The sequence below is a fragment of the Eucalyptus grandis genome, chromosome 6 (genome assembly GCF_016545825.1).
Source record: "Eucalyptus grandis isolate ANBG69807.140 chromosome 6, ASM1654582v1, whole genome shotgun sequence".
NCBI lineage: Eukaryota > Viridiplantae > Streptophyta > Magnoliopsida > Myrtales > Myrtaceae > Eucalyptus > Eucalyptus grandis.
In genome coordinates, this window is record NC_052617.1 from 51,641,942 (window position 1) to 51,661,621 (window position 19,680).

A 19,680-nucleotide genomic window follows, 5' to 3' on the forward strand; every position below is an offset into this window, starting at 1 on the left:
CAACCCGTCAATGATGCCCTAACCCAAAGCGCCGTCTTCAAGTTTTTACAGCCCTCGCCACAGAAGATGGAAAAGACAATGGTCAGTTCTGAACAGGGATGGCAACCACCAGCGGAGGGATATATAAAGTGTAATATTGATGGGGCTTTTCGGCAAGAATCGGAGAAAGGATCAATCGCTTGTGTTTTTAGAGACAGTAGAGGCATCTTAACGGATATGCTTACCAAATCTGTGCCTGCCCAATCGGCGTTCCAAGCTGAGATCTACGCCCTTATATCTGCTCTTCAATGACTGCTCCAGCAGAATCTCCATCTTCAGCATGTTGTAATCGAATCTGACTGCTCAAAATTGGTGGAGATCATTCGGATGAACCAACCGCCGCCATGGATGGAACGCCATCTATTTGCGACCCTCAGCGATCTTCTTCAGCGATGCCCTAACCTTTCGCTTCAACACGTTCGACGCCAGGCAAACGGTGTAGCGGACTGGGTTGCTAAAGCCCACAGGGATCAAGGCCCACCTACAAACTGGCTTCTTTTCCCTCCTTCTATTTTCCTCAATATTCTCTCTACGGATACTTCGGCTCTTGTTTGTAATGTTACCTGATATATTACAAGTTATCTTTTTACCAAAAAAAAAAAAAAAAAAAAACCTTAGGAATGAACGAGGGTGGCAGATGGATTCATCCACCCCAATTTTATTTTGTTCTTTTCTAAAAAAAAACAATTACAAAGCATTCAAGATCATTCTGAAAGGGGCCACGAACATTTGACGCAAATCAATCAAGGGCGGGTCGAAATGCTTTGGGGTTAGGGATTGATAAGAATCTACTCCGTTGGGTCGACCCTAAATGATTGGGCCAAGCAGAATCTCACGCTAATTGAGATGAAAGATCCCCATAGTTTCACAACTCGATCATCCATTGGATCCTATGATGAAATTTGATTTAGCAATGCCTATATCAAAGACTCCATCTCTGATGTGCCATTAGCAGGGGGCTTCATTTGCACGCTTTGTTTAACATATATCTTCTCCCATTTTGACTCCAAATTGTCTATAAGGAAATGATAATCATGGATGACGAAAGGCTAAACATATTCTAAAAGATAAAACCCATTATTTTAATCCTATCCTATGCTTGTTTGTCAACTTAACGAAATCATGATTTAAATGTTGAGATTAATGCAAACAATATTGTAACCTCTCTCATTCCTTTTAAAAATTTCAAGTTCATTTTATGAAAAATGAAGTTTTCTTTGTCGCAATTTTTTTTTATAAGTATCTTGAAATTTTTCCTTTTTACTTTTTACACATTCAGAACATAAATCTTTTCACTATGAAAATTATGAAGAACCTCTCTCCATCTTTTCACTATGTAATAGGTTTGGAACTTTTCCGTCATTTTTCCTAGAAATATGGTCTCCATTAATATTTGAATTAAAAAATTTAGTTTCTCAATTTCCCATTGCATATTTTCCATTATTGCCACATATATTATCAATTAAGAATAGGTTAAGAATATTATCATAGAATCTGCCAAAAGTATGTTACGAAAGTATCTCAATGATGAAATTACCAAAGCTATAAGAGAGATCTAAACATAACATTATATATTAAATGCATATAATAGCACAAAAGATATTCAAGTGTATAAATAGTGCCTTGTAGTGCACATGAACTTCATTGCATGACACTCTCCATCTAGTCTAACCAAACCATCAATCATTCATCACTCTATGAAAACCTAAACTCTGAAGGAATCATGAAGCAAGCCTCCAAGTTGATGTTGGTCTTCCTCCTAGTGACTCTAATTTGTAAGACTCTCTCTCTCTCAAAATATATTGAAAACCTAACACAATTTCATTACGCAATTGGTCTCATCTTGTTAATTGTGGTGGATATATAAAGGTTTTGTTTCATAAGCTAACGCAAGGCTAAAGAAGTACAAGGAATGCCCCTATTCGCTTAAGCTTGTAACTACTTTCCTTGGAGTGCATGACACGTGCAATTTCAAAATAAATATGTCCGAAAATGAAAAAATAACAAATGACAATATCCTGATTTTTTTTTTTTTTTTTTTGCCCTTTTTAAAGGTGAGCCAAGGATGGTGACAAGAGTCAAAGCATCATGCCAGCGAGACGTTGATTGCTTCTTTCAATATAGGAAGAGCAAGTGCAAGTTGACAGTCTGCAATAGGAGGGCTCACACGTGTGTGCCTGGGACATGTATCAAGTAGTTCCTCCAATGTTAACGTCGAAATCCCTAATTAGTCGGTAAGCGGAATCAACTTCTGTTGATGTCCCTCAATAATCAAACCATCATGCGTAGAGCCCATCATTTGATTTTCTTAAGTGATATTTTCTTCTTCTTTTTTTCGATTTTTCAATTCAAGCACTTCGATTTAGTATTTCAATTTGTTGTATTAATTTCATAGTAAGATTAGGTTTCATAAAATATTCAAAGCGACAAAATTTTGAAAAAGAAAATGAAATTGAGAAAGAGCCTTTAGAAATCACATGCTTTTCACCGTGATCCGACCAATTTTACATGAAATGCATATGTGATGGCCACTTGATAGTGTTGCGGATTTATTGAGAATTGTTCTCAACAACCTAAAAGATCCCGGATTAAGGGAGTAGTCTAATTAATTGTTCCTCTGGCCTAGAATAATGAGAGATTTACAAGACTCCATTTGCTTAATAAGGCAATTAAACTGAAATAATCAACTAATTTGTCAATAATTAATTTCACGTACAAAGATCGCTGCTCCTGAGCATTTTCTTTATTTTTAAATGACCAATATAAAAAAAAAAAAACGAACTTGAAACATGAATTCCAAATGCTATAAAAGAATCACCAAAAGTAAATAAAAAAATAAAATGAAACAAACCCCATATTCGGAAGAAAAGGCCAAAGCGAGAGGAAGGAGTGGGAAGTCAAATTCATATGCGGAGTGACTTCTTCCTTTCCCTTTCAAATCGGTTTGTACTTTCCTTCGCTGTTGGGAAGTAGTAGCTGTGATCTGAGCTCGTGAAGTGGAATTTTCCAAACCTACGAGGCAGATTTCACCAATTCGAGCTCAATCGACGAAGCAGACTCAAAAAGGAGGAGGATCATACGATTCTCTCGTAGATATATTTCTCTAAATGTGCCAACTGCGAGAAATGGGTCTAAAAATCTTGTTCGTGAGCTCGAATGCACGACACTGATAAGTGACGTCTTAGGCTCCTGCCGTGCGAGCTCATTCTGCATTTGTTAAGATAGGGCGATCTTGTGATCATGGTTTAGTAGTGCTGGGCTTTAGGAGGGGCGTCGTAATAATCCAGCAAGCCGGGCCATATCGGTGAATAATCGATTTCGACACTGGGAAGAGGGAGAAAAAAAATGAAAAGAGATTGTGCAGTTTGTATGTGAATTTTTATTATTGTTTTTTTCATAAAAAAAGAGAATGCAATGACTTCGACGTGACAAATTACAAAGGAAATTTTTAGCGCATGAGAGACTTAGCAATGAGTTGGAAAAGAAGCAAAGAATTGAACAAACATGAAGCCCCAACCGAGCGTCTGAGACAAAAGCTGGATGAAGACAAGAGAAAGGTCACCCAAAGTGAACGTGCTATTTGTAAATACTATTTAGGCTTTGTTCATTTTGTGAAAAATAACTTCTAGGAAAATATTTGTTGAATTTTCTTATATTTGTTTCACAAAAAATGAACTAATCGGGGAAAATATTTTCGATTAATGAAAAAAAGTTGTCTAAAATAGGGAAAAATATTTCTCACTTTTCAAGTTGAGGAAATATTTTCCTCATTCACTTACTCCTTCTCACGCTCAAGTTAACCTTCAAATCTGTTTTATTCTTTTATTTTTCATTTTTTTAAAAATCAAAATTTTAATTATTTTTCTCTTTCTTTCTTTTCTTATTTCTATCTTGGCTGATCATCAAACACGATGATGGTCGACTACCAACCACAGGCAAGCTAGGTCTCGAGCATTGCTGGCCTAGCTTGTCAATTTGGCCAACCAAGCCAATGGTGAGCTCAAGCCTCTTAGTGAGCGCGAGCCCTAAGCTCACCTTTTGTTGGTTGCTAGCCACATCAGTTAGCGATCAACTAAAGAAGAAGGAGGAGGTGGACGAGGAAAAACAAGAAAAAAGCAAAAGCGAAATCAAAATTAAAATTTTTGGTCTTTAAAAATAAAAATAAAAATAATTAGAAAATTAAAAGTTCAACTTAAAAATAAAAATAAAAAAATTATTAAAAGGAGTGCATAGAAGGAAATTAAATCAAAATTTTCGATTAAATAAAATAACAATTTAAATATTGAGATTAGCACAAACCAATATTATAATTCTCTTCCTTTACCCAAAAAAAAAATATTATAATTCTCTCCCATTCCATCTAAAATTTCAAGTTCATTTTATGGGGAAAGAAACCTTTTTTTGTTGGAAAAATATCATCTCAATGATAAAATTCCCAAAAGTGTAAGAGAGACATCTAGACATACTATATCCATCAAATGCATTTAATAGTACAAAAATATTTCAAGTGTATAAATAGTGACAAGTAATGCACATTACTTCATTGCATAGACCTCTCTATCTAGCAAAATCAAACTCTCGAGCTGTCATCACTATATCAAAACCTAAACCCAAAGAAATCATGAAGCAAGCGTCTAAGTTGATGTTGGTCTTCCTCTTGCTGGCTCTAATTTGTAATTGTAACTCTCTCTCTCTCTCTTAGTTATGAAACCCTAATGCATGATTTATTATGTATTTATGCAATTGATCTCAACTTGTTAATTGTTAGAAGGATATTTAATATTTTCGTTTCATAAGCTAACGCAAGGTTAAGGAAGTACAGGGAATACACATCCATTTGATTAACTTTGTACTTACTTTTCTTCATATACATGGTGCGTGCTATTTCAAAATAAATATCTCCCAAAAAGAAAAATAGAATGACGACAATATCCTTGTCGACGCCCGAATTTTTTTCATTTTAAATATCCACTAATTTTGAAAAAAATTGTAAAAAGGGTAAAAAGAAAAAAAAATGTATAAAACATAAAAAAAATGAAAACGAAAAAAAAAATGAAAAGAAATCGTGTGGGCCGGCCACTTTGCAAAGTTTTCAACGTTCTAAGCCCCTCCTTCCGTTAGTCCAACCCATCTCTTTTAATTCCATTGGCCCATCTCTTTATTCTTTTTTTTTTTTTTTTTTTGGGGGGGGGGGGGGACAGTTTTTCCACGAAACCAGATCGCCGACGGGAGGAGGTGGCCGGAGAGATACATCAGAGAGCAGTCTGTTTTGTGGGGGAGGGCCGGCCAGGAAGGAGCGAGAGAAAAGCTTCAAGGACACGAGCGGAAGAGAACGCGAACGAAGTGAGAGAACCAGGGAAGGGTTCGGCTGGTTTTGGTTCATAGGAAGGGACTGCCCGAGCTCGCTGGAAACAGCCGAGGAGAAAGGAGAAATCTGAGAGGAAGAGAGAGTGGATCCCGTTTCGGAGTAGCAGAAAACCGCATCGCCGGAGTTAGCCGTCGGTTTTCAGAGCTCCGGTCAAAGGCCAATCGCTGCGTCGTTCTTCGCAGATTCGGTGTCGAAGATCAGACGAATACTGAGATTTCTACGGCAAGCAGAGGAAAAGCTCCAACCAGACGCTCTTCATCGTCGTCAAGCGAGAGCTCGAATCGCCAAAGAAACCAGGTGTGATCTCGCTCCAAACGCTCTACTTTGTCTCTGTTTTGGCCGAGGAAGAGAAGCTCGGTTCGATCGATTTTCTTGAGGAGATCTTGATAAAACGAAGTTGTTTGGTTGCTAACCATGGTGTTTTAAGTCTGTACGTGACGTGTGAGGCCGAGAATCTTGTTAAAATTAAAACGGAAAGCCATTGAAAGATCTGCATATTGCATGTTTGATAAAATGCCTAAAAGAGGGCCGAATGTTAAGTCGTGTCTAAATTCAAGATCGATTCATACTTGCTGTTTTTTTTTCGTTAAATCATATCTAATACTAGCATTTTGTCTGTGTTTATATGCGATTTGATGAGAATCTTTGCTTGAGTCTGACGCGCATGCATGTCTTCAAGGCCGGAAAGCCTTTCGTCGGAGAATCCCCTCGTACCAGCGAAGTCAGTGTTTCATGTGCATTCGGTAGGATGGTTTTTGTTAAGTTTTGCGATTGATGGAGCGGGTGGCCGGCGGTGGTCAATGCCGGTCGGAACGGACGACCGGCGGGGTGCGGAGGTGTCCGTAGAGGATGGAATGGTGTCTGGTTGTATGGGTTTGAAATATAAAAAGAGAAGAAGATGAAGTTGGAGGGAAGGAAGGCTTCGGGGAAGAGGTCAAGAGGAAGAAGAAGAGGTGCAGTGGAAAAGACAAAATAGGGAAACGGACAAAAAGAGAAAAAGAAACAAAAATAGGAAAATCAATAAAAACTCAAAAAAAAATTATATATATATCTGTGTGTGTGTGTGTGTGTTTTTTAAAAATTGATTTTAATTCGACCGGGTCGGATCCGGGTATACGGTCGGGTCAGGGCCGGATCAGGTAAATCCAGTCCGAACCCGTTCCCCATATATAATAATAATTAAATAAAATTAAAAAATTCGAAAATATTTAAAAAATTAAAAATTCAGAAAATGATAACGCTTTTTAAAATTTCAGTAGACAATAAAAATTTGGAAAATTCGAAAATCAATGAAAAATTACAATTTTAGAAAGTAAAAAAATTAGAAAATACAAAAATTTAAAATTTTTTAAAAATTCTTCAAAAAATGTAGAAACACTTGAAAAGAATCCAAAAATTGAACAAGCCTTTAGGCCTGCATCTTACTTGATTTCTAATTTAAAATTTGTGTATTTTACTAAACGTATTTTTGTTCTTTTTTCCATTTTGAGAATAAATTTTTATATAATTATAAAATGCGTTCTTTTACTTATAAATTATTATGGGAATAGAAATAAAAAAATATTATTTTTGAAAAAATTATTCCCCAAATAGAAAAATTCGTTTTGTAACACAATATCATTTTTTGAAATAAAAAATTTATTCGAGAAATAAATTTGGAGCAAAAATTAAAACCAAATTTTTAACTTTTATATTTTGTAACAAAAGTGATAAATGAAAATTCATTCTTGTTATCGCCTAGAACAAAAATGAAAAATGAAAGTTCTTCTTAGCATTTACTCTTGTCATCGCTTACCGTTCGTGAGAGCCGACTGTTAGACACCCACTGTCGCTTGCTTGCAGTTGATCACTCGCTGCCCATTGCCCATTGCAACTAGACATCGGCCACCATCCTTCTATAAATAGAAATTTTTTTCTATTATTAAATAAATTTTGTAATCGTTATTAAATGCTTTTATTTATTTATTTAGAAACTTATTTAGGGAATAGAAATTGAGAACTTAATTTCAAGTTAGAAATTGATTTTTATTCTAGAAATTTTGTCATGCCTTTCTAATTGTACCTCGGGCAAGGAAGAACAAGAAATTAAGCAGACCCCATTTGCTTAATAAGTCCATTAAACTGAAATAATTAACTAATTTGTTGATAATTAATTTCTTGCACAAAGATCGGCGCAGAGCCTTTTCTTTTCCTTTTTTAAAAAAAAAAAAAAAAAATTTCAATACAGAACAAAAATACGTACTGCAAACACGAATTCCCATGGAAGAACTACAAAAATTTCAAAAAAAAGAAAGAAAAAGGAAATGGAACGAAGCCACGTACGGTAGAAAAAGAAAAAGCCCTAAGCGGAGAGGAAGAACGTTCAAATCGCTCTGTCGCTTTCCTCCTGCGTTCGGAATTCGCTGCGATCGGAGCTCGCGAAGCGGGGGTAGATTTTCCAAACCCACGAGGCGGATTTCCAGCGGCTCGAGCCCAGTCGGCGAAGCGAGCTCGAGGAGGAGGGAGAGGGTACGATTCTCGCGCGGTATGCTTCTCTCTGCTCACGCGAGTGTGAAACGCGCGAACTGTGTCGGAAAATCCCGTTCGCGGGGGGGCTCGCATTTGGGTAAATGCGGGCTTGCATGCACGGCATTGATGCGTAGCGTCGCGGGTCTCTCGCCGCCTCGTCGTCGTCGGGGGGGCTCAGTAGCGTTGGGCTTCTGGGGGGTTATGTCGGAATGATCCGACGAAACCGGGGCGTGTGTTCGGCGAACGATCGGTTTTTGTCGTGTTTGGCTTTGGAGTGTGTGCTGATTGAGGGAACACGAGTTGCTGAGGGGTCATTAAGTGATTCTTAGCTGATGACGGGAGGGCTGGAGCACGCCTAGTCGCCATGCAGGATCAATCGAATTTTTTGTGCTTAGAATATGTTCTGTCGTTTGTGTTGAGTTGGATGTTGAGTTTATTTGTTGTGGGGTGTATGTGTGAAGTACCGAGTGAGGAGAATAGCTTCTGTATTTCTGGCTATTGAATGACTTTGTATTCACATCTTGAAAAATGGGGTCGAGACAATTACGGCGGCGAGTGTGCTTTCAGTCAGAACGAGAGCATGGATTCATGGCGTTTTGATATTCTTTTGGCCACTTAATAAGTTTTCTGCGATTAGCAGATTTCTCTCTGTTTCATTTACTGCTTTTGTTGGGTGTTCCTCTGCTGAATCCTCATATTATTTGCTGCTGTAGAGCTGATCGACCAACGGAATTGAGTTCACCTACAGTATCAGTTATATTAAACAACTGTTAACTATTTGGCTCCATTTATTCTTGGTGAGTTTTTTATATTTTGGCCTTCTGGTTGCTATTGCTTTGCTGCTCCTCTCATTCCTCTCCCATTGTCAGTTTTAAACTTTCAAAAGGATATTTCCGAATGCAGTAAAAGAATTTAGGACTTTCTCGTTTAAATGTCCATCGATTAGAATCCTATTCCTTTTATTCTAGCTTGTGGTCTCTTGTGCTGTTTGATGGCTATTCATGAATGTCTCTGTGCATTGCTCTTCCGCCATAACAGTCAATCCTTGTAAATGAAGATGATTAGGTTAATGCTACCTTATTCAGATTGTTAACGGTAAGCATGACACATGAGCTGTGTGTTTTCCTTTGAGTTTGTCTTCTGCTGCTACAATTTAGGCCAGTGATCCTCACATTATATATCGGCTAGTTTCATGCTCTATTTTTTTCTGCATAAGTGGTGTGACTGTTTCTTGACTTTCTTACCTGAAAGCTGCTGCTTTTGGAATGTCTTGTCGATCTGTGAAAAAATTTTCTTTTCTATTTCTTTAGATCTGAAACAAACAGGAGATGGACTACAGCTCTGAAGAAGATTCAGATATTAGTGATTCTGAGATATTGGACCATGTAGACAAACCTTATGATGAGTTGAGGTCCGGAAAATTCAAAGTAAAGGGCCCCAATGGAAGCTTAAGATGCCCTTTCTGCACGGGCAAGAAAAAGCAGGACTACAGGTATAAAGAACTATACCAACATGCGGCAGGGGTGGGTAAAGGTTCTGCAAATAGAAGTGGCAAACAAAAGGCAAACCACCTTGCCTTGGCGAAGTACCTGGAGACAGACCTAGCCAGTGAGGCAGACCAACCTCCTCAACCGGTTGTGCCACAACCTTCTGCACAAACGCCTCAGCAAGATGAGGTTTTTGTCTGGCCTTGGACTGGAGTCATAGCCAACATTCTTGTTGACAAAAGCAGTGAGAAAGAACTTGTAGATAGTGCATATTGGCTGACCAAGTTTACCAAGTACAAACCTCTGGAAGTCCACGTGTTTTGGAATGAAGATGGTCAGTCAGCAAAAGCTGTAGTGAGGTTCAATGATCATTGGGAGGGATTTAAAAATGCCACAGAATTTGAGAAAGAATTTGAGACTGAGAATCACGGAAAAAAGGGCTGGAATTTGCAGAAGGCAGAGCCTGGATCAAGTACATATGGCTGGCGTGCGCAGTCCGATGACTATGATGCAGATGGGCCAGTCGGAGATTACCTCCGCAAGACAGGGAAGTTGCGGACAGTCTTGGACATTGTTCAGGAAGCCACTCAGAGTAGCCATAGAATTGTTGCGCATCTAGCCAACAAGATTGATTCGACGAATGAAACGTTGCAGCAGTTACAGTCAAAATATAATGAGAAGACTTTGTCATTGACCAGGATGCTTGAAGAAAAGGACAAGCTTCACTCTGCTTTTGTCGAAGGTTCTCTCTCTCACTCACACACACACTTGTGCATCCATCCATGTATATGGACATTCTTGTCCATGTCAAATTGTATGTCATAACATTTCTGTAGTTCATAGTTGCTTTGGTGCAAGTTTTAGCTGCACTTCATCAGTTATCAAAAGTTTTGTGGTCATTGCTGCATGCTAAGGAGATGTTATGTCGAGGGCACTTTCTACATACTGACTTGTTCATAAGCGTAAAGACTGATACTGTTGCCAAAACTTAAATTTGCATTAGGTTCTATATGCAATTGCTACATGCTCTCATATTAGAGAAACATGACTTACATTTTCTTGTATTCTATTGTTTTCTTCCAGAAACAAGGAGGATGCAACGCCTTCAACGTGACAGAATACAGGGTATATTGTTCGAACAAGAGAAACTCAGCAATGAGTTGGAAAAGAAGAAAAGAAAGATCGATTCTTGGAGCAAGGAATTGAACAAACGTGAAACCCTGACTGAGCGTGAGAGACAAAAGCTGGATGAGGACAAGAAAAAGGTCACATATTTTTTGCCAATACTATTTACTTGTTACTTTCACCTTTTAGCTACCTGACTAAATTAATATATTTTTGTAGCCTTTGTAACTATGCTTCATGTGCAATTCTTTTAAAGGGTGGTCTGTGATTCATTGCTGCCTTGATCACCAATTTATAGAGATACGGGCGAATACAGTGCTTTCGCTGATTTATGCAAAGTGGTCATCAGACATGTCACATGGAAACATCTTTACAGCATGCATCTTAGAGAATAGTACTTAAGGAGGAAATTATCAGTTGCTCTTTATTGTTTGAACAATGAGAGCTTGATAGAAAAGGACAACAAAATGTTTGAATAATAAGAGTGCTTACTTTTGTGTACTTGCTAAGGCGAGACAAATGCATTGAAAACTTAGCAGTTGGCAGGTTCTAAGAGTCCACTGAAACCATTGGCATATGTCGTATTTAGTCAAGACGGCATGACAAGATTTATGCTGATTTCTTAATTTGTCCTTCCAGAATGATGTCAAAAACAGTTCTCTCCAGTTGGCATCAATGGAGCAGAAAAGAGCTGATGAAAATGTCCTCAGGCTGGTGGAAGAACAAAAGGTGAATGCTAGTGACAAAAACTTACATTTGATCATCATTTTATAATCTGCTTTTACATGACTGACACTGCTAGGATTTCTAGAGGGAGAAAGAGGAGGCCCTGAGTAAGATCCTGGAATTGGAAAGGCAGCTTGATGCGAAGCAGAAATTGGAAATGGAGATTGAAGAGTTGAAAGGGAAAGTAGAAGTTATGAAGCACCTTGAAGATCAAGATGATGAAGCTGTTCAAAAGAAGATGAAGGAGATGAATGAGGAATTGAAAGAGAAGAAGGACGAGCTGACCAATTTGGAGGATCTAAATAACACCCTTTGGATTAAAGAGCGCCAGAGCAATGATGAATTGCAAGAAGCTCGTAAGGAGTTGATCCAGGTACCATCTCTATTTTCTGTGCATAGCCATACACTAGGGAATAATTACGTCGCTGGCACTGACTAACATTGCACATTTTCTCCAATCAGTAAAAAAGTTTTTGTTCATAATTTTCACATATAAGATTGGTATCAGAAGATTCCTTTATTTACTTGACAAATTGAACATGAAGTTAAGTACAATATGAATACAATGGACTTAATTTATTCGTGTTACCTAAAGGAATCCCTTCTTATAGGATGATACCCACTAGGTTCCAATCATCTAAGTAGCCCGACACACAACATGACTTTCCGACATGTTATTTTTCAAAAAATAGAAAATTTTGACATGTTGGGACACATTATATATTAAGTTTATTTTTTACATATACATTTGTGATTATTTCAATCAAATTAATTTGATTCAAATCCACAAATAAATAAATGATAAAAAAAGAGCCTAGATTGAATTTATACTAAAAATATTAATCCATCATTTGCTAATATCATATATTGTTTCAATTTGAAAAATTCAACTACATCCCATTCTAATAATCCATGAAACTTGAAGCCAAAAAAAGAAAAAGAAAAAGGCAATCCAGATTCCACTATAAATTTAACATTTAACAATAAGTTGGGGAAAAAAAAATCCACTTTTCACCATCAAAATATAGCATTTTCCCTTTTAAAAAAAAAAAAAAAAATATTTTTATATATTTACATTTTGACCCATAATTTATCGAAAATTTTTAAAATTGACCTCGTGTATGTTGGAATTGCGTGTTGGAATTCTAGACTCGCATGTTGGTAGTGTGTCGGGAGAGTTGCCCATGTGTCGGACACGTGTCGGGGTGTCCAACACCGACATGGAGGCTTTGTGAGAGTATCCATGCTTCATAGCCAATCACCTAAGTTGCTGGCAGGTGGCCCTAAATTTGTTAATAGGAGCCAGAATTGAAATTGATATCAAACTTTTTTTTTTTTTTGTTTCTGGAAAGGGTTTGAGTGAGGTGCTAGGTGCAAGCGCAGATATTGGGATCAGGAGAATGGGGGAGCTTGATGATAAGCCGTTTCTTACTGCTTGCAAGAAAAGATTTTCAGCTCAGGAAGCACCAATGCAGGCCAGTAAATTATGCTCTTTGTGGCAGTCACAAGTGAATTCACAGTGGCATCCATTCAGAACCATTGAGATTGATGGGAAGGCCCAGGTATGAAATGTTCATGTTTTCCTTTTTTCCAAATTTCCACTGGTGATAGTGCTTATTGTGGTAGTTTGATCCTGATTATCCAAGTTTGATTGGATGTCACTCGGGACTTCATAATCTGTCATGATTTGGAGCTCTGGGTTGGCCTGGTTGGTTGAGGCCATGGTTCACCAGCATTAGCACTTGGTTTTAAGTGTGGTCTTTGATTCATTTCTGCCTCAATTACCAATTTTATATAAATATGGGCAAATTTAGCGCTTTCGTCAATTGATGAAGCTATGCATTTTATTAGGAAAAAAAATAAGACTGCAACTTGTATTGCTGAACATGCCATCCCTATTTATTCAAATATTTAGTTCTCCTTCTCATTTGGCACTGCCCATAAGTCCCAGGCTTCCAGCATAGGAATCTGTCGTGTACTCATTGGAGTCTTGGTTAAACGTTGACAGCTCTTTTATGCCTTTCTGCTCCTTCAACATCATGTAATGGTGATAATCTTGTGTAGGCAATGCTTGTTGAAGAAGATGAAAAACTGCAAAAGCTTAAGGAGGAGTGGGGTGATGAGGTCTGCTCAGCAGTTGTCACAGCTTTGAAAGAGCTGAACGAATATAATCCAAGCGGAATGTATGTTGTATCTGAGCTCTGGAACTTCAAAGAAAAAAGAAAAGCCACTTTGAAAGAGGTCATTGCTTTTATTGCGAAGAAAATCAAAACACCCAAGCGCAAGAGAACATGAGTCTGAGGTTTGTCCTAAATGCAATTTCAGTTCTACATTCTCCATTTGCTTGATGAAGTTTCTATTTAACTTGTTAACATGAACTCAATCAGTCGACCAGATTCAGTTCTGTGAAGGCTTCATCATGTTTTAACACAAAGAAGATTGTGTCCATTCTCTGCATTATGTTAGTGTGATGATCCCTTAAATAGTTTGTGATTTTTTTTAAAAATTGTTTCGAGGCTAAATTAGAGTTATACAGTAAGTTCGGATAGTCGTTTCGAGTGCCCCATGCTTTTCTTATTTAACCCAGACAAATTCCTCGACTAATATTGGATCTGATTAAAATTGATTGCTTTATACATGCTCCCATCTTTTTATTGATTGAGGCCTTTAGTAATTCGATTGACTGGCCAATTGATTGAAACTTACCGAATAAGATGAAGCCTCTTTATAGATCCCCAGTTGAAATTAAGAATCTTGGATGGTGGGTTGCGGGTTTTGCAGGGAGGAATCTGTCTGAAGGAGGTCTGCCAGAGTTGTTTAGAGCTATTCTTATTGCGATGCTGTCCTTGATGTAGATACTCTTGGCTAGTTTTATCATCACTAGATAATAGAATGCTTTGAACTTATATTAGCTGAACAAACATTAGGATGTTTATTGTATGTATCGGAGCATGCAATTCCCAGAATTTTCTTTCTTGCTTGCAATGTTTAGCAAATGGCGGGGTTGTGTAACTTTGTTTTAATCTGCGGCGATCTACTCAAGCCATGTTATTAGTAGTTCTTAGAAAGCTTTCCTGGCTTAGTCTTACGACGCTTCCCTGATGGGCTGGTGATTGCCCATTAGAAAGTGTCGTGCTCTGGGGTCGAGCATCTATACGATCAACAAATCTACGCTGGTCACTCGCGCTGGTTTTGAATGAAAGCATCCGGTAAGTAGAGGCATCCAGGTAATAGGGATAAAGGTGCCTGAGATTTGATTTTCTTCTGTTTTGATGATAAACAGAAAACAGATGGAACAAGTCTGAGTCATTTTAAGTTGGACCAGTATACGAAAGAGAAAAGGAAAATCTTTTGTTTAACCAAATTACTAAATAACTTATTATCAGGGCCTATCTAGTAACGTGCTAAACAATGTCTAATTCTATTTTTTTTTTCGAAATAAAAAAATAGAAATTTATTTGGTAATTTTTTTGTTTTTTTTGTTTTTGGAAATAAATGAATAGAATCAAGTAAAAAGAAGTTATAGTTTTATTTTTGAAAATAATTCTAAAATTAAGCCTTTTTTTTTTTTTCCTTTTCCTTTTCCTCCTCTAATTGGTCGTGCGTCTCGGCGATGGTCAGCACCTTGATCTCGGCGAGAGCGAGTCTCACCAGGCTTGCCTCGATCTCACTGAGAGCAAGTCTCACTAGGCTTGCCTAGCTGTTGGTGAGGCTGGCCCTCGCCTAACCACCGTGAGGCTTGCCTAGCTGTTGATGAGGCTGGCCCTTGCCGAGCAGAAAAGCACAGTTGCCTGCTGTTGAAAAGAGGCTTTCTATTCTTGTGTCTTAGGAATGTTGCCTATCAGGCTTTCCTCTGATTTGATGTGATTTGGTTGTGGTGTTCCTCCAAGTTTTCGTGGCCTGGATTCCTAGTAGCAGTTTTTGTTATCTTGTTAACACAGGAGGCAGATGGTCTTTAACTAGGTCATCACTTCAATTTTCAAGGTTGTTTTTCCGGATCATCACCGCTTGGTCACTGTATGCAAGGAGTGAGCAATCTGGTTAAAAAATACCACAACAAACCCTTCCGAAACTTATGAAGTCTTCCTATTATTAGCTGGATCGCGCTTTTTCTACTTCCTATGTGACTCAAGCGCTTCTTATCAGTCATCGCATTTTTTGACTTTATGGTCCCACCTTTTTTTAATCATTCTTCAGTTGCTTTTCTTCTTTCCCTCTTCTCGCCGTGCCACTCTCATTTATTTATATGTACTCTCTCTCTTCTAAAACCACCCGTCATGCCAATAATAGAAAAGTTTTTGACACCCCAACATCTATTAATAGCTCCAACCACCAAAAAAAGTGTCATGGGCACTAGAATAAATACCGTCATTGACACAAGCAACTCACAGAGTTGAAGCCCATATTTCTAGAAACCTCCTCCTCACCCAGCTAGTTTTTTTCCATCTCCATTTATTCAACTCAAAGCTCATTTGTAAGTCAAAAATCCATCTCATATCTCTTCACTATTCACCCCCATTCCATCCCCTTTGCTCTGTCTTATTCATTGTCACATGTGGCGTCAAACTCTTCGGTTGATCGATCATGAAGACAAGAAAAACCCCAATTAAAGATTCAAATCTAGGAGCTGAAGCCCTTAACCATATTCTCATCAAGTTCTTAGCAATCTCTGCTTCTCAGTCTGTCTTCTTGGTTGTAATCGTCATCATCATCGCTATCATCTACTAGCCTCCATATCCATGGCTCATATCCACCCTTGCTCTCACTAAGTTGCTAACTCAAACCAAACATGTCACCTTCAAGAATGTTAATCCCATCCTGAAGACCAGCTGTAATTTGCCCCTCCTTGCCCCTGCAGTCTCTCCTACTTTAGTGTCGATCTTGGTCACTGTACTGCCATTATCGGAGATTGAGAGGGCTGAAGAGGTGATTGCGAACTCAACCCTCAAGTCTGAGTCCTTATGCTATGAGGTGACCTTGTTCATGAATTGTTCGAATCTTCATGCTATGATCGTCATTAAGAAGTTTGATGCTAGAGCCTTTAGGTTACTATGTTCCTAGGCATCAAACTTCGGTTAAAGATTTAAAAACCGATGAGTGCAATGTGCCCTAGACAATAAGAATGCATTTGTTAACTATTCTGTTATCGAGAAAAATTTTCACTTAGAATTGGTTTCTTTTAATTCTATTCCCCAAACGAAAATTCATTTGGACAATTTTTAAATTTTTTTATAACTTAAGATTTCTTTTAATTTTTTAATATTGTACAAGGGCCGGAGAGCATCAACTGCAGGTCCCTCAAAGTTGCAAGGTTGTCTCGTTGATTGGTCCTCATCAACGTGACTGCAATAATGTGAAAATCCAGTAGCATACGGGAAGCAACCTAAGTAACGGAGATATTCTTGAGTAATTCTACTCTTAGACTAGACTCAACATTTTCGATTCATAGCAACACATCTAACCGGACAAGACTTCCATTATGCTTGTATGGAAGGAGCCAGCTGAGCAGAATCAGCAGGACGAAGGATCAAACTAGCACGTCTCAGATTAATGCTACAGGGAACGATGCTTGAATCAACTCCGCGCTTCCAAAAGATGCACCCCTGCGAATGAATTGTAATAATGCCATGAATTGAGTCATTTAAATTCTAGTTCCCAAATGATTTCCAGGAAATATATCCCAATCATGGGAACTTGCGGAAAGATCTCAAAGAAAAATGATATCATAAGTCTGGAGTAAACTAATTAGGATGTAACTTGCCATCAGGATACATAGACTCGCGGCACAACCATACAGTTCTATGAAAACTTTTCATTCATTTTTCACTCTCTTTCTGGTACACGTTTTTCAATTTTCAAGTTCATTCCCTACATTCTCTGAGTACACTTTCTCGACACATAAACCATACAAGACACCAGAATACTTCTCCAGCGATCCACTGAAGAAGCTTTCTTTCAATTTCTTGAAAGTAGAAGATGTCAGCAGACTATCCGAACCTGCCTGGTGACATACCCCGACCCTCTCAACTTTTAACAACTCCGCGACCTTGTTGAGACCTCCGTGCAGACTATCGCAGAACTTCATAAGATGCTTGATATCATACAATGTCGGGAAATACATGTGGATCAACTTGAAGAACCCCGCTTGAGTGTCCGGCAGGGTTTGGCAAGTCAACACCTTGAGCAAATACCCGAAATCGTACCCGCTGTGGAAGGTTACCCAGTGAACATTATCGTTCAGCACAATCCCAGACGACATCAGCAACTCCCCGAATCGCACGGCATTGATGCCCCTGTCCCTATTCTTCTTGAAATCGATCCCGCTCTGTTTCAAGAGCTCGATCGAATCGTCCGCGAAGAAATCCTCATTCGCATTGAACTCGCGGAAATTGAACTGCCAAATGCAGCACTTATCCGACCCGCAAGTCGGCAGGTTCCCTCTCTCATCAGAAAAAGTGAGGCCCAATTGGATCAACTTCAGCATATCCACATTCTCCTTCAGTGTCTGGTAGTGAAACTCACTGGAGTTCTTGAAGTTGCCCACAGGGCGCACGACGATACCCGGGAACTCGGTGTCCATGGCCACGTACGGATAATCGTCGACGATCTCGCGGATTCGCGCGAATTCCTCGTCGAGGTTATCATCCCACACGTCCCGAATTTGAATCGACTCGCTCTTGGCCGACAACGACATCACTATTCGGGAGTTCACAAAAACGACCAATCGACACAAACCCAGGTCCCAAAACAAAGCCTTTTTTGCGCCGAAGTAACACGAGCGAGTGATGGATCTATGCGGGAACACCCTCTGTCCACCCAGATCTGCAACAGGAACGCATCAAAAAAATGAATTTCGACCCAACAAAAGGCGAGCTTTTTTACGACCCAGTACGACAACAGATCACAGCAGCGAGCACGGAAAAGAGAGAATCGGAAATTCGCACAAACTTAAGCTGCCTCACGAAAGGGACGGCCGAAGCATCAAAGGAGAGATCTTGTGCTGACCATGAAGCGAGAGCGAGGTGTAGAGAGAGGGAGGGAGGGAGGGAGGGAGGGAGAGGGAGAGGTAGAGGGCGTGGAATTGGGAACCGAGGGCGTCTCGATCTCTCTCTAGGGTTTGGCTATAACGGGTCGGGTCCAATCGAGTCGGTTTAAAGGAGAATTTTCTGGAGAGTTTTTCTTTTTTTTTTTGAAAATTTGTCCTGCCGTCGATCTTACTTTTTTCGATTGGGGGCCAAGAAAAAGGGGAAAGATCGATGCGATACAAGTGGAGGGAGAGATGGCTTGTCTCTACATTTGGAAAAAAAAAAAAAAAAAAAAAACCTTTTTTTTCCCGAAAAACAGAGAGCAACGACCAAAAGTCGTACCACACGGCCGCGGCGGCTCCACCTCAGTTAAGACTCTATTGATCCTCAACGAAGAAGTAAAGAGTTAAAATCAGGGAGACTAGGTGTTTAAGTGTAATTCGGGAGTGGTGGGTCCATCCCGCTGTCATTACTGGGGGTTTAATACAGCTGCGGCTGTCTACTGCAAGTTTGGTTCCTCCAAAGAAAAAAATAAAATAAAATAAAATAAAAGACCAAAAGTTGTGGTCCCAGTAGAGGAATCACCAGCTCTAGACGATCTTACAGAAGAAATGATAAGTGGTCGAGAGAGAGAGAGAGGAATATGTGGGATCTGATTGTAATTTTCTTTCTTCTCTGGAAGGTCTTTTCATATCTGTTAGGTTGCTGAAGAACAGAAAAGTAACCGGAGCAGAAGAGAAATGGAAAGACAGACTCGGCGAAGATCAACAAAAACGTTGCCACAGAGAAATCTTCTCTGATTCAGACACGGGGATGGCCACAGGGATGACGACAAATGACGAGGCTAGACTGAACTCAATTTAATTTTGAACTTAAAAAGACCGTCGGTGATTCTTTCAAAGTCCAATTCCATCTTTGCTTTTTATAAAGCTTGAGAAGGGGACTTTTCGAAAGCAAGACAGATGATTCATTTTCAAATTTCACGTGGCTTATTCTTGGCCATCGGCGTGGTGCTTATTAAGGGGTTTGAATTCTTTCCTATTTTTCCGTACGTTTCCGTAGTCCGGATCGATTATTCAATGCCGGGTCAACAATCATATGTTGAATACGTATTATGCGACGTGGGACACTTGATCTTGCATGACTAGATTGATTATAGTAAGAATGATGTGAAACTTGCGTGCACATTCGTCGGTGGAAGAGGGGAGGTTATGTGGGAAGCAAAAAGCATCAAGGGTTTCTAGGTTTTGGGCCGTTTCGAGTCTAAATTATGGCATACTGGGTTCATACATAACTTCGGAAAAGATTTCAAATAATGCTTATTGTAATATCCCGGGTCCCACTTGTGTGATATTGTCCGCTTTGGACACTGAGTCCTCACGGTTTTAAAACGCGTCTCACA

At 39.1% G+C, this 19,680-nt stretch overlaps 2 protein-coding genes across 8 annotated transcripts; one reads left to right on the forward strand and one right to left on the reverse strand.

Moving 5' to 3' along the window:
• The first annotated feature begins 5,328 nt into the window (after window positions 1-5,328).
• LOC104450620 (factor of DNA methylation 1) lies at window positions 5,329-14,276 on the forward strand. Of its 4 annotated transcripts, none has more exons than XM_010065253.3 (9): window positions 7,728-7,931; window positions 8,629-8,712; window positions 9,226-10,144; window positions 10,486-10,667; window positions 11,167-11,256; window positions 11,339-11,626; window positions 12,606-12,815; window positions 13,318-13,555; window positions 14,035-14,276. In XM_010065253.3, exons 3-8 carry the CDS (start codon window positions 9,244-9,246, stop codon window positions 13,546-13,548), a joined length of 1,902 nt encoding a protein of 633 aa, XP_010063555.2. In that variant the 5' UTR covers window positions 7,728-7,931; window positions 8,629-8,712; window positions 9,226-9,243; the 3' UTR covers window positions 13,549-13,555; window positions 14,035-14,276. The 4 variants fall into 4 exon arrangements, with proteins under 4 accessions (XP_010063558.2, XP_010063555.2, XP_010063556.2 ...); XM_010065254.3 differs by having other exon boundaries at window positions 7,728-7,915; XM_010065256.3 differs by lacking the exons at window positions 7,728-7,931; window positions 8,629-8,712 and adding an exon at window positions 5,329-5,704.
• Window positions 14,277-16,958: 2,682 nt separating this feature from the next.
• LOC104450622 (probable CCR4-associated factor 1 homolog 6) lies at window positions 16,959-18,364 on the reverse strand. Of its 4 annotated transcripts, none has more exons than XM_010065262.3 (2): window positions 18,259-18,364; window positions 16,959-18,075 (listed from the first exon to the last, which is right to left on the reverse strand). In XM_010065262.3, the coding sequence occupies exon 2, from the start codon at window positions 17,945-17,947 to the stop codon at window positions 17,102-17,104; it is 846 nt and encodes a 281-aa protein (XP_010063564.1). In that variant the 5' UTR covers window positions 17,948-18,075; window positions 18,259-18,364; the 3' UTR covers window positions 16,959-17,101. The 4 variants fall into 4 exon arrangements, with proteins under 4 accessions (XP_010063564.1, XP_010063562.1, XP_010063560.1 ...); XM_010065260.3 differs by having other exon boundaries at window positions 18,216-18,364; XM_010065258.3 differs by having other exon boundaries at window positions 18,202-18,355.
• Window positions 18,365-19,680: the final 1,316 nt, after the last annotated feature.